The sequence below is a fragment of the Mandrillus leucophaeus genome, unplaced genomic scaffold, assembly GCF_000951045.1.
Source record: "Mandrillus leucophaeus isolate KB7577 unplaced genomic scaffold, Mleu.le_1.0 Scaffold201, whole genome shotgun sequence".
In the NCBI taxonomy this organism is placed as follows: Eukaryota; Metazoa; Chordata; class Mammalia; order Primates; family Cercopithecidae; genus Mandrillus; species Mandrillus leucophaeus.
Genome location: NW_012102044.1, coordinates 1,988,696 through 2,001,342, shown reverse-complemented (window position 1 = coordinate 2,001,342; position 12,647 = coordinate 1,988,696). Strand labels below are relative to the sequence as shown.

General features: G+C 44.7%; 1 protein-coding gene across 1 annotated transcript in view; it reads left to right on the top strand.

Annotated features, from left to right (window-relative positions):
• SPACA7 (sperm acrosome associated 7) overlaps window positions 1–8,547 on the top strand; it is a 29,618-nt gene extending 21,071 nt beyond the window's left edge. Inside the window, exons 6-7 of the mRNA XM_011979445.1 lie at window positions 6,789–6,869; window positions 8,345–8,547. Of these exons, the coding sequence (XP_011834835.1) occupies window positions 6,789–6,869; window positions 8,345–8,409 (146 nt within the window). The 3' untranslated portion in view covers window positions 8,410–8,547. The remainder of the gene's footprint in view (window positions 1–6,788; window positions 6,870–8,344) is intronic.
• Window positions 8,548–12,647: the final 4,100 nt, after the last annotated feature.

Genomic DNA, 12,647 nt, shown 5'->3' with positions numbered 1-12,647 from the left:
GCTTCTGAATGTTCATTGGTGCCTGAGCACTGAAAAGTTAGATATTTATTCCAGTCATCACATGGGCTTTGTTTGTATCCATCCTTCAGGGGACCTTTCATGGATTCAAAGGAGACTGACTGACTGTTGAGTTCCCTAAGCCTGTGGTCACTGCAGCCATTTTTGCACTACAGAGCATCCTAAGTCCAGTTACACTGCAAGTCTCTTGCAACCTCCTAGATACCCAGCTCTGATGCAGTTGGGGAAAATCAGGGAGAATTCTCTGGGCTCTCAAAGTCCCTCACTCACTTCCCTCCATTTCCCCATAGAGACGGAGTCTCTCTCCACACTGAGCTGGCTGGAGTTGGAAGAGGAGTGATACAAGCACTCTCATGGCTGCCACAGCTGGCATTATGCTGGGTCTCACCCAAAGTCCCACAGCTGCCCAGACAAGCACAGCACCAGAGCTCATCCAAGGCCTGCAGCTGCTACTGCCTTACTGCCATTGATGTTTATTCGAGGCTCCAGGTCACTTTAGTCAGCCAGTGGTGAAGCCAGTCAGGACTCAGGACCATCATACCAGAGTGGTATTACGGTCTTCCAGCCTTGGGTCGGCCTAGAAATGTTGTCTGGCAGAATAGCCTGGAATCAGGATCTTTGGGGTTCTTCCCAGCGTGGTTTTTCTGTGGCAGGGTTTGTGCTAGGTTCCAGTGCAAAGGACCCTGTACTCTTTTCTCTCCTTCTCCCGAGAAGGAGTCACTCTCTAAGCTACAGTGCCTGGAATTGAGAGAGTTGTGATGTGGGCACTCCTATGGCCCCTGCATCTGGTGTTAAATTGGGTTGCATCCCAAGCCTTCTGCCTCCCAGACCAGTGCAGCACCACAGGGTTCACCGAAGGACTGTGGTCACTATAGCCCTGCTGGCACTGAAATTTATTTGGGACCTATGGCCACTTTAGCTAGCCAGTGGTGAAGCAGGGCAGGACTCAGGTTCATCCTGCAGGGCAGTGATTCTCCTCTGGCCTGGGGTGGGTCTAAATAGTCCCTCTGTGGGCACTGGCCTGGAATCAAGGACCACAGAATTCTGCCAGGTGCTGTGTTCCACTGTGGTGAGGCCAGCATTGAGCTACAATGCAAGGTCCCACACTCACTTCCCTCCCTCCCTGAAGCACACATTCTCTCTCTGCACTGTGCTGCTTGGTATTGGGGCAGGGTGGTGTAGGCAATACTACACTGTCCTTCCTACCTTCTTCAATGTGTCTTTTCTTGTTATTATGCTAAAACTAGGTACTATGATCACTCATCTGATTTTTCAGTTCTTGTAAAGGTGCTTTCTTGCATGCATAGTTGTTCAATTTTATGTTCCTACAGGGGTCAGTCGCTGGAGGGTAATATTTAGCTATCTTGCTCCACTTTCTGGATTGTCTGTTGTTGTTGTTGTTGTTGTTGTTGTTGTTACAGACTGTCACTGTCACCTGGGCTGCAGTGCAGTGGCATGATCTCGGCTCACCGCAACCTATACCTCCTGGGTTCAGGAGATTCCCCTGCCTCAGCCTCCCAAGTAGCTGGGATTATAGGCACCTGCCACCACGCCTGGCTAATTTTTGTGTTTTTAGTAGAGACTGGGTTTCACCATGTTGGCCAGGCTAGTCTTGAACTCTTGACATCAAGGGATCCACCTGCCTCGGCCTCTCAGAGTGCTGGGATTACAGGCATGAGCCACCATGCCCAGCCCCTGGTTTATCAGTTTTTAATGGTGTACTTTAACTATTAATCATTGCCTAATTGATTCAATTAGGCATCAACATCAATAAGTTTCTATTTTCCTCTTCATCTCCCTTATCCCTTCCCATAGTTTAGTTTTATCACTTCTATTTTGTCAATACATATAGCATTTGCATATTAGTTTTCCAGTCTCACTTATGTTTCAATCATTTACATATATGATTATGAGTTGTGTGTGTGTTTGTGTGTGTATCCACCTTCACCATCACTGTTCTTGTTGAAGTTAACTTGTCCAGTTAACTTTTGGTTTGATGAAGTTCATCCTGTAGCAGATTACTGAAGAATGTGCTACGGACAAATCTTTAGACTCTTGTATGTTTAAATTGATGTTTGACAGACACTTAGATGGATATAAAATCCTTGGTTTACACTTTGTTTTTTCATTGAGTTGATAGAGAATGCTGCTTCATTGTTGCCTTGCTTTTTTGGTTGTTTTATCTTCGAAATCTAATGTTTTAACTAGGATACATCTTGGTATTAATTTTCCCAGATACAAAATGGATCCTTTCAAAATTAGACTCACCTATTATTTTTCTATAAAGTTATCTTAATTATAACTTTAAATATTAGTTCTATACCATAGTTAATGCTGCTTTCTTCAATTACACCAATTATACAGATGTTATTTCTTCTTTGCCTCTATTATACTTTTGCTATTATTTCCTCATTCATGTTTTACTTATCTCTTTATTTCATTACATTTTCTTGTTTTTCTGCCTTACTTTTCTACCTTTTATTCAGTTTTCATTTAAGTTATATCAGTATAGAAAAATACTGATTCTTAGTGAATATTTTGATTGCTTTGGTACCAGAAAAATAAGTGTATCCTCTGAATTTTTTGGTTTTTTTATAATCTCACAGGACCATACATGTTCCCCTTTTCCTACTTTTGTCTTTTGTCCTTCAATTTCTAAAGGCAGCCGACTCCTTTTTTTTTCTTTTTCTTTTTTTTTGGGGGGGGGGGTCTTTTTCTGTTTCTCAGGTGTTATGTATTTTGAAGACTGATACATAAAATTCACATGTGCTTTTTAAGTTCCTTCTCTGTAGACCTTTCTCTGATTTACCAGGACCCATATTTAGTATTTTCAGTCTTACAGTGGACTTGCTTATTCTGATAGAGTTTTCAGATCAATGTTAGGCTTTTTCTAACTCACTTTTCTCACTGTTTTATCTCACCTGCCATTGGTCATCAATAAATGTTGCATGGAGTGGATGTAGGGCAGGAGCAAAGATTCTTCACTATAACTTTGAAATTTTTATTTTTTATTTTTTACTTACTGTTATTTTGATATTTGAGTATCTTATAGTTAGGTTATGCCTGAATGTCTAGTTTTGTGTAATCTTATTTTTCTTTCCTGTTTTTCTGTGTCATTTTTTGAGGAAATATTGGGAGACACAGGCCTAGGCAGCTGCCATAGTCTTTAGTCACATGGAAATCAAATCAAAGGACTTAGAAGATTCAATTTACTTATTTGTGTTTGCCAATGTTGAAAACTATATAAGTTGAAAATCTTTACAAATTCTAGATAAAACATAATAAACATTTTTAAATGTCTATTATGATCTGACAGCAAAGTAAAGGAAATCTTCAGGGCTAGAAAACCAAGAGAGAATTAAAATCCAGAGCAGTAAGTTACAGATCTAATTGCAGAACAATCCTCAACTGTGATTTTCCTTTATGAAATATAGAAATTTGGCTGTTAGAGTTTATTTGCAGAAGATGAGGCCTAGGGAAGAAAAGTGTTGCAAATTAAATCCCTGAATAATGCTATGACTGCTAACAAGACTACACCCTCAGTAAAAGGATAGTGTAGATAAAAAACCATCTACCAGCACAGGGAAATGGAAATCCGTCTGTGTCAGCCTGCACCACATGGGGACTTCAAGTTCTGTGTATTCTGGAATAGCTCATCTGTGAAACCAGCATGACAGGAAGTCTCATGTGGTTACACCCCGGGTCAGAGGGCACTTGGTGGAAGCAAATACACACTTGATGTAAAGAACGATTCCCTTAACTTGGGCTTCACAGGATTTTCACAGACAACAGCTCTGCCAAAGGTGAGCTTATAATTCAAAACACTAACTGATGGGAAGCAATACGCCATGGATAATAAGCAGCAGGCAAGATAACAGCATTGCTAGACTTCAAGAACTTCTGATAATTGAACACTCTGATACAGCATTCGACATAAGTATGTTTCAGGTTCTCTACCTCCACTTAGAATGCTGTTAAAAAAAAAAAAAAAAACTGTTACTGTCTAGCCAGTCGCAGTGGTGGGTGCCTGTAATTCCAGCTGCTTGGGAGGCTGAGGCAGGAGAATTACTTGAACCCAGGAGGCGGAGGTTGCAGTAAGCTGAGATCATGCCACTGCACTCCAGCCTGGGTGACAAGAGCAAGACTCTGTTTCAAAAAAAAAACAAAAATGCTACTGTCACCCTAATAATAAAAAGTGGGATCATCAACCAAGGCTTTCCTCGAGCCCATAAGAACATTCTAGTAGCAGGGTAGTTAACTAGGCAGAATTCAAAAGAAAGGCAAGGCTACCCAAACAGAGCTGGAACACATGAGCTTTCTCGTTTTTGGTCAAGCAGGAGAAAAACAGGTCACCACCATACAAGTGGGTAAGAAGTAACCACTGAATTTTTTCATAGCCAAGTGTGGGATATCACATGCATCTGAAAAATCCAAAGGCCCCAGGCACCAGGGAGCTTGCACTCACAAGCTGTTCTCCATAGGTCTCTGCAAGATGTTCTCTTTCTCTGTGTGTATGTGTTTGTGTGTGTGTATCTCTCACTCTGTCCTTTGAACTCTAGCTACTTTGACCTCTCCAAACCCCTCAGCCTATTGAGATCACTGGGCTCTGCCTAAGTTCTCACTCCTAATGCTGCCCTGGAAACTCCCCAGACAATGCCTGAAGCAATCCTAGGGCTGCACTCAGCTGCTTTCCATCTCTCAGTGGATCACTGGCCTTTGCTGCTTGTTCTCTGATATATGGGAAATCACTGTTTCATATATTTTTTCTTGTTTTTTAATTAAATTGGGAGTATAAGTCTCATCCTTGTTACTCCATCCTTTCCAGACATTAAAAATTCAAATACTAGATTTTTACCCATGTGGTTCCATTGAGAATCCTGGAACTGTGAAAAGCTCTGCGTTTCAACTCTGGAAGGAAAAGCGAGGACTCGGGTGATGGCCTCTGGGTTCTCCCAGCTCGGCCGCATACAACCTCAGTGATCTTAGGAAGGTGCTTTGCCTCACTGAGGCCTCGTCTACACATGAAGACTAAGTATTACCCACGGGCTTCACCACGTGCCCTACGGTCGAATAAAACCACACATACATGGGGAACGGGGAAATGTTAGCATCCTATACGCTTCCCTGGGACTCTCAAGGGCTAGAGAGTACACTCTACAAATAAGCAAATTTAAGATAAAATGTTTTGTATTAAATGATGAATTACATACGTTTCCACATACGTAACCTGAATTATCTGCCAAAATTTTCTAAGGACTCTTCTCTGAAAAAGCACTGTGCGAATTCATTTTGAGTACGAAATTGGCAGCAATCTCTCCGGTGTAGGTTACCCCTGGAAAGATACACAGGAAAGTGGGTCACAGTGGTAGCCTCCAGGAGGAAACTGGTAGTGAGGGCCAACCACCGGAAACAGCCTGATGTTTCACTGAATGTCTTTTCTAAACCTTAAAAATTGTTCCATGGGCTTGTATCCTTATTAAATATATAAACTGAACACCTAATATTAATTTAGATAAATGTTTTTAAAGCCTGAAGCAGCCTTTAGGGATGCCCGCAGCCTTTAATGAATGTTTGCAGATCCACGTTCCTCTTAATGTAAAATGGATTAAGAGGAAAATAGATCTGTAACTACCCTCCCTTCTTTGTTGCCGGAAAACCCAACTTCCCCATGTAATCCGTGACTTCTGGGAGTAGGAAAAGCTTTGTGGTCCATAGTATCATTCCTGACATACTGACTGTGCCTAAACTTCAGTTTAAGACTTTAGGACCTGGTAAATCTAAGTATCCCATGGGACATATATAAATTCATGTAATAATCATTCATTTCCTGTAACATTAATGTTAACAAGAGACTCATTTACTCTGCAATCCCTGCTGAGCCTGCTAGGTGCTCAGCAGGTATACATAAGGGGTTCTTGTTTCCAAGAAATGAGACTGAGGGGCCAGGCCCGTCAACAGTAGTCATTATTCATGCATTCACAAAATGCAGATGACCAAACAGTATTTTTAAGGGTTCCACGTTGCACCTGCACAGAGTTTTGGAAGAACTAAAGAGAGGTGGGGCCTCCTGGCGTACTTTGAGAGTAAGAAGAGTAAATAAAGGAAGGGGATTAGGGTTCTCTGCAGGGTGCCCCCCACTAGGAAAGGGCACCTCCCAGGCTGGGGGCTGCTTCAAAGGGAGCCCCCAACCCACCAGCTGCAGTGACCAGGGCCGGTTTGGGGGGACTTGGAGCCGCTGCTGGACCGATGCCACCCCACACTGCCTGCACCTCTCCCTGAGCAGCGGGGACCACACAGCACAGTTATTGGTAGAAAGGGCTGGACAGGAAGAGACGTGGGGAAAATTCAGTGTCTGTAAAACCTGTGTCCGGGTCCAAGGACTGTGGCTCAAGTGACCATGAGTGTCAGATCCACAGAAGGGAGCCCTGCTCACCACCGGCGGTGGGGAGCCCTTAGGACACAGTGGACAGAATACTTCTATGCTAGCGTCTCCTAAGAATGTAAAGAGAAAACACAGAGAAAGCACAAAGATGTAGGACTCCACTCATCGCTTGGGCACCAAGCCACACTTTCTGGGGCTTGTTGGAGGAAAGGTTTTTGATGGCCTCGCCTGAGGCTGTGTCTCGAGAAGCCGCGGCACCTCACCTCGCCTGCTCTGTGCGTGGGTGCTTTGCTCAGCGCGTACGGCTCCCTGAAGTTAAACGAAAACGTGGAATCATGCCTTAATTATTTACAAAGCGTGATCATTGTACTTATTGTTTTCCCCACAGAAACGACGAATTCAAAGAACACTCAGTATGAAAATCTATCCTTTCTGGACAAAATCCTTCAAAATATTGGAAGACCTTCAGGTAGATTGGAAATAACAGATAAATGTCTTTCTCATTTGGGGATTTTTTTTCCTGCTCAAGGGACAGGTGTGTCACCAGGCAGCTCCAGGGAGAGCAGGTGAGCTCAGCCCCCAGGTGGACCCACCTGAGCTCCACAGGAGCCCCTGTCCAGCCGTTGATGGGTGGACACCTGACCGGACAAGTCCAATTCAAGGAGTCAAGGCCCTTGTCAGTGAGGGAGTGCTCTCCCTTTTCAGCTGAACGGAGCAGGGGACCAGTCCCCCTTTTCCCAATAATCAGGACTCACAAGACTGCCGCCACCCACCCACACAAGGGTCCCAACCACGTAGTGGCAGGAGCCTGCTCCTTTGTGACAGGCCCAGGAAGGGCCCCCACACCCCGATCAGGAAGCCCCCTACCCTCTCATAGGGTGAGGACCCCCAGTCCAGCCCTTCTTCACTCCCTGTTCACACAGCTCCACCACTGCCCGCCTGCTAAGAGTTGGCCATGCAGATCCTGTGGCTTCTGCCCCTGGCCCAAGGCTTCTCCTCGGAGCTTTCCAGAACACCTGGGAGCCAGTCCTGGGTGAGGCTGACAGCCCTCCTGTCCTCCTGGCATCCCTGATTCACATGGCGGCCCAGTGTGCCCAGACCCTCCCCCCATACCCTGCAGCACATGCCCGTCCACGCAGCCTGAGACCTTCCATCTGGAGCACCTTCCAACTTTGCCAGGCCAGTGTCAGTCCCCAGTCAGACCACGAAACCCCAGGCCACAAGGTCGGCACATGCCCCCAGCAGCAGGGACCAGGCCAGCACACACAGTGTGGAAAGGGCAGTGAGCGGTTGTTCAAGCTACGGCCAATTTCCCAGACCGTGCCATTGTCCAGGACAACCTCTGCTGCTTCTGATACAATTTCATGATTGACCTTGTCAAGGCTCCAGTTCCCTGGGACCTGACTGTTCTGCAGGGAGAACCACAAATTCTCCTATAACTCAGACAGCAAAAGATGGGGCCTCTCCACTGATGAAGCTCCTGTCCGTCACCAGCACCTCTAGGTGTGGTCATCAGCAACAGAAGCCCCAGAGGTGACTGTGGGGACTTCCAGAGCCCTGGCAATGCTGGACAGTGAAGAACCAGGAGTCCCCCACCTCCTGGTACTGACATCCCAGGAATGAGATCCACAGCCGGCCACTGTGAGGGGAGGAGGAGGAGGACCGGCCCAGCCCTGCCAAGCTTGGAGTTGTCGATGGGTTTTGAGGGAGAATGCAGGGGAAATTACTCTGGACACAGTGGCCCTGCGGGGAGAGCCAAAGGCAGCCCGACGCAGCCAGCACCCCCTCTGTCCTCCTGCCTCAGATACATCCGCAGGGCTCTCCCCTCCCTCCATAACTGAGGGCTCAGTTCCTCCTGTCCCCTGGTGTCCCTTGATCCTGCCGGTGTCCCCATCTCCCTCATACCACACACTGCCAGGCTCAAAATCTCCTCTTTCTACACAGGAAACATTTTCCGTAACGAGCAGCAGAGGACCAGCTCTCAGAGGAGGAGCCGAGACAGTCAGTGAGGCCACGGCCCCAGAGCCCCTGCACAGGAGACGAGCCTGCTAGAACGCCCACGCACCAGCCTCTGGAACAGGGCACTTGTGTGCACATGCCCACGTTCTCTGAACCATTCCGCATAAAGGAAAATTGTTTATTCACACACTCCCAATTGGAGTTGGTTTATTTAAGTGTTAAACCACAGGGTGCGTGGGATTTGGGTTTAAAAAAAAAAAAAAGAGCCGGGCGCGGTGGCTCAAGCCTGTAATCCCAGCACTTTGGGAGGCCGAGACGGGCGGATCACAAGGTCAGGAGATCGAGACCATCCTGGCGAACACGGTGAAACCCCGTCTCTATTAAGAAATACAAAAAACTAGCCGGGCGAGGTGGCGGGCGCCTGTAGTCCCAGCTACTCGGGAGGCTGAGGCCGGAGAATGGTGTAAACCCGGGAGGCGGAGCTTGCAGTGAGCTGAGATCTGGCCACTGCACTCCAGCCTGGGTGACAGAGCGAGACTCCGTCTCAAAAAAATAAATAAATAAAAATTAAAATTAAAAAAAAAAGAAAACAAGAAACAAAAAAACATATTGAGTCTGGAAATAAGAGCATCAGAATATTCTGTCTACAAATAACATAATCTCAGAGCACATAAAGAATTCATCCATGAGGAACAGAGACTACGAAGGCCTGAGAGTCTCTTCCCTGCTGCCATGCCTTGCAAAACACACAAGCACACATATAACACACGCATACACAACACACATGCACATATAACACGTGCACACATACAACATGCACACATGGACATACATATGTATGCATACAACACAACACGCACACATGCAACATGCACACACATGCAATGTACATGCACATCCAACACGTACACATGCAACATGTGCACGCATGCAATGCACATGCATACAATATGCACACATGTGCAACATGCACACATGCAACACACACACACACAACACATGCACACACACGAAGCCTCATTGCTTCAGAACGTTTGCCAAGCTTGGGAATGCTGGCTGGGACTGTGTGTTGTGGAAGGTGAAGGTTTGCTCCAGGTGGTGTGTGTGACCTACAGCATTAGCTGGGGGTAGGGGCTGGGGGTGACCAGGACACATCTTGGGCAACTTTTCTTATCCAAACTGATTCTGATGGTGAATGGGCTGCAAGCTCTGTTGGACTCATTGAGGTGACCATCTGGAAAGATTCAGGATAAAATATGATTTTCCCACTTCTCTAGAAAGGCAGCCAGGCTTGGAGAAGCTCATGGATCGCGTTTGAGAACGATCCTGGACAGAGGACTTCCGTGCCTTTTACGCAGTTTAGCAGTGGATTGGTGTCCTTTCTATTAATAACACCATTTTCAAAGGCAGCTGGAAACAGAATCAGATGCTGCCATTGTACTTGTGGCTGCTGACTGTGCTCCCTCCTAAGAGATGCAAACATCCTATGCCCTCTTTCTATGGTGTCTTCAAGGCAACTGCAGAGGACTGAGGGGTTGGAATCAGAGAACGCTTGTGTCGGAATGGCCCTTTGAGGCCTTTCATGCAATCCCTCAATTCCAGATGAGGAAACCGAGGCAGCGAGGACACATGACTTGCTAGTCAGTAAGTCGGTGGCAGGGCAGGATGGTTATTTCTGATGCCCAATGCTATCCTGTGTCTACTAAACCACGTTGCAGCCTCTCTAATAATACAGGGACAGCGTAGTTCTTCTCCTTCCTTTGTGTGCTTGCAGTTTTTATTTTTCTGTTTTGTGCATGGATCTCACAAAGCATTTTTAGCGAACTCTGTGGTTTATAAGTTGTTTCCATGCACAGTGGGCCACCAAGTCCTCACAGCAAGGCCGGGAGGCAAGTGTCGCCTCCACTCCACATGAGTGGGCCTGGGGCTCAGCGGTATTCAGTGGCTCACTCACTGCCAGACCGTCACGTGGCCTGCTGCGGACCTGACACCGTGCCCCAGGCCAGGCCCTTGCTACTGGATGTTTTAATCGTCAACGGCATCATCGTTTTCCAAGCAGGGCCTTGCAGGGTTTGTCCCCCTTGGCAGAGCAGTGCTGACCCAGAGAAGACAAAACATAAAAAGTGTCATTGATTTGATCACTCTCTGTCCTCTGTCCTGACCACATGAGATCCCTGATTACACAGTCTTCAAAAGCTGGACGTTTCATTTAATAGTTTGATCACATCAAAATATTCCCTGTCTCAGGGATGGCACTGAAAACAGCCAAGGGAACACGTTGGGTCTCCAGATTGACGACCGCTGTGCAGGGCTCAAGCACGCCCCTCTTGCTGTATGGGACCCACCGTCGCTGTTCCTAGGAGGCTTAAGACAGAGTCAGGAACTAAGCTGATGAGGAAAAACATCAATGTTAATAATAGCTACCCCCTGGCAAGTGATGAACTGGCTTACAGGGGTGTTAAAGACGTGCCTGTGAGGGGGAAGTGATCGCCCACATGTACTAGGATGGGCATTCCAGGAAAAAAGTGTCCCAAAGGTGCCAGAGCAGGGGTGGGTGAGCGTCAGGGGGGCTCTGCCACCCAGGTGGGAACTGTAGCCAGAGTGGTCCCCTATTATATGTTATGGGTGGGAGGCAATGGTGAAACATATTAATGTACACTGTATGATTTCAGTTTTTTGAAATTTTTTGAGAGTTGATTTATGGCCAAACATACAGCCAATTTTAGTAAAAATTCCATTTGGAACTTGGGAGGATGGTGTATTCTGCAGTTTTGGGGGGTGGGATCCCATAGAGTCAGTCGAGTCAAGTTTGTTAATTGTGTGGTTAAAATATCTCCTTACTCATTGCTCTTCAGTCATCAAATGTTAAAAGAGGTGAGGAAAAAACCCCACTCTGAATGCAAGTGATTTGTTTCTTTAGTTCTATTTTCCTTTGTATGTTTCAAAGCTTTGTTGCTAGGGTCCTACAGACTAAATTGTCTTTCTGGTGGATTTCAGCCTCTATTGTTATGAAATATTCCTCTTTATCTGTAGTATTTCTTCTTGCCTTATATTCATTTTGTCTGGTATTAACATAGCCACACTAACTTTCTCTTGGTAAAGGTTGCATGGTATATCATTTTCCATCCTATTACTTTAAACTTCACTGTAGTGTTATATTTAATATATATATGTGTGTGTGTGTGTGTGTGTATATATATATATATATATTTTTTTTTTAGGTAATATATAGGAGCATATTTTTAGAAATCCAGTCCTTTTGTCTTTTAATCGGCATATTTCATCCTTTTCTGTGAAATATAAGTAGTCCTATAGCTGGGTTTGTATCTATGAAGTCACTATTTATTTTCTATTTGTCTCACATGCCTCATTTTTTTCTTCTTTCACTTTATTTGGATTAAGCAAGTGTTTTTTCATTCCATTTTCCCCTCTATTAGATCATCATGTATTTTAATATTGTTTTAAAGGTTATATTAGAGACTACAATATATATCCTTGACTTACCATCACCTAAAATTAATACTTTTAACCACTTCCTAACTTTTCTTTTCTTTCACTTTATTTGGATTGAGCAAGTTTTTTTTCATTCAATTTCCACCTCTATTAGATCATGGATTATGTATTTTTAATATTATTTTAAAGGTTATATTAGAGACTACTACAGCATGCATCTTGGACTTCCTATAACCTAAAATTAGTACTTTTACCATTTCCTGAATAACGCAAGGGGAATACTTAACTCCACTTACCATTTTTTGCATTATTTTTGTCACAAATTTTAATTCTACATATATTTTAAATGCTTCAAAATATTATACTTAGGTCTATGCACTTAATATTTGTTTTGGATTTATTCACATATTTACTCTTTTATTTGTTCTTCATTCCATTGTGCATTTTTAATGCTTCTGGCTATCAGTATATTCCTGCCAACTAACTCCTTTTAGTATTTTAGTGTAGGCCTACTGGGAAAATTCTTAGGTTTTTATTTTTCTGAAAATATCTTTACCTTCATGTTTTGAAGAATGTTTTCACTAGACGTACACTCTAGATTAGCTGACTTTCTTTTCCATTGTCTTTTGACCTCCATCATTTCTCCTGGGGAATCTGCTGTCGCTCTTTGTGTTATTTCTGCTCCTTGGACAGTAACGTGTCTTTCTACCTCTGGCTAATGTTAATCATTTCTCTTTGCCTTTTCATTTCAGCATTTTCACAATGATGTTCCTAGCTGTGTTTTCACTGCATTTATCCCGTCTGGGGTTTATGGTGATATTTGAACCCATGGCTT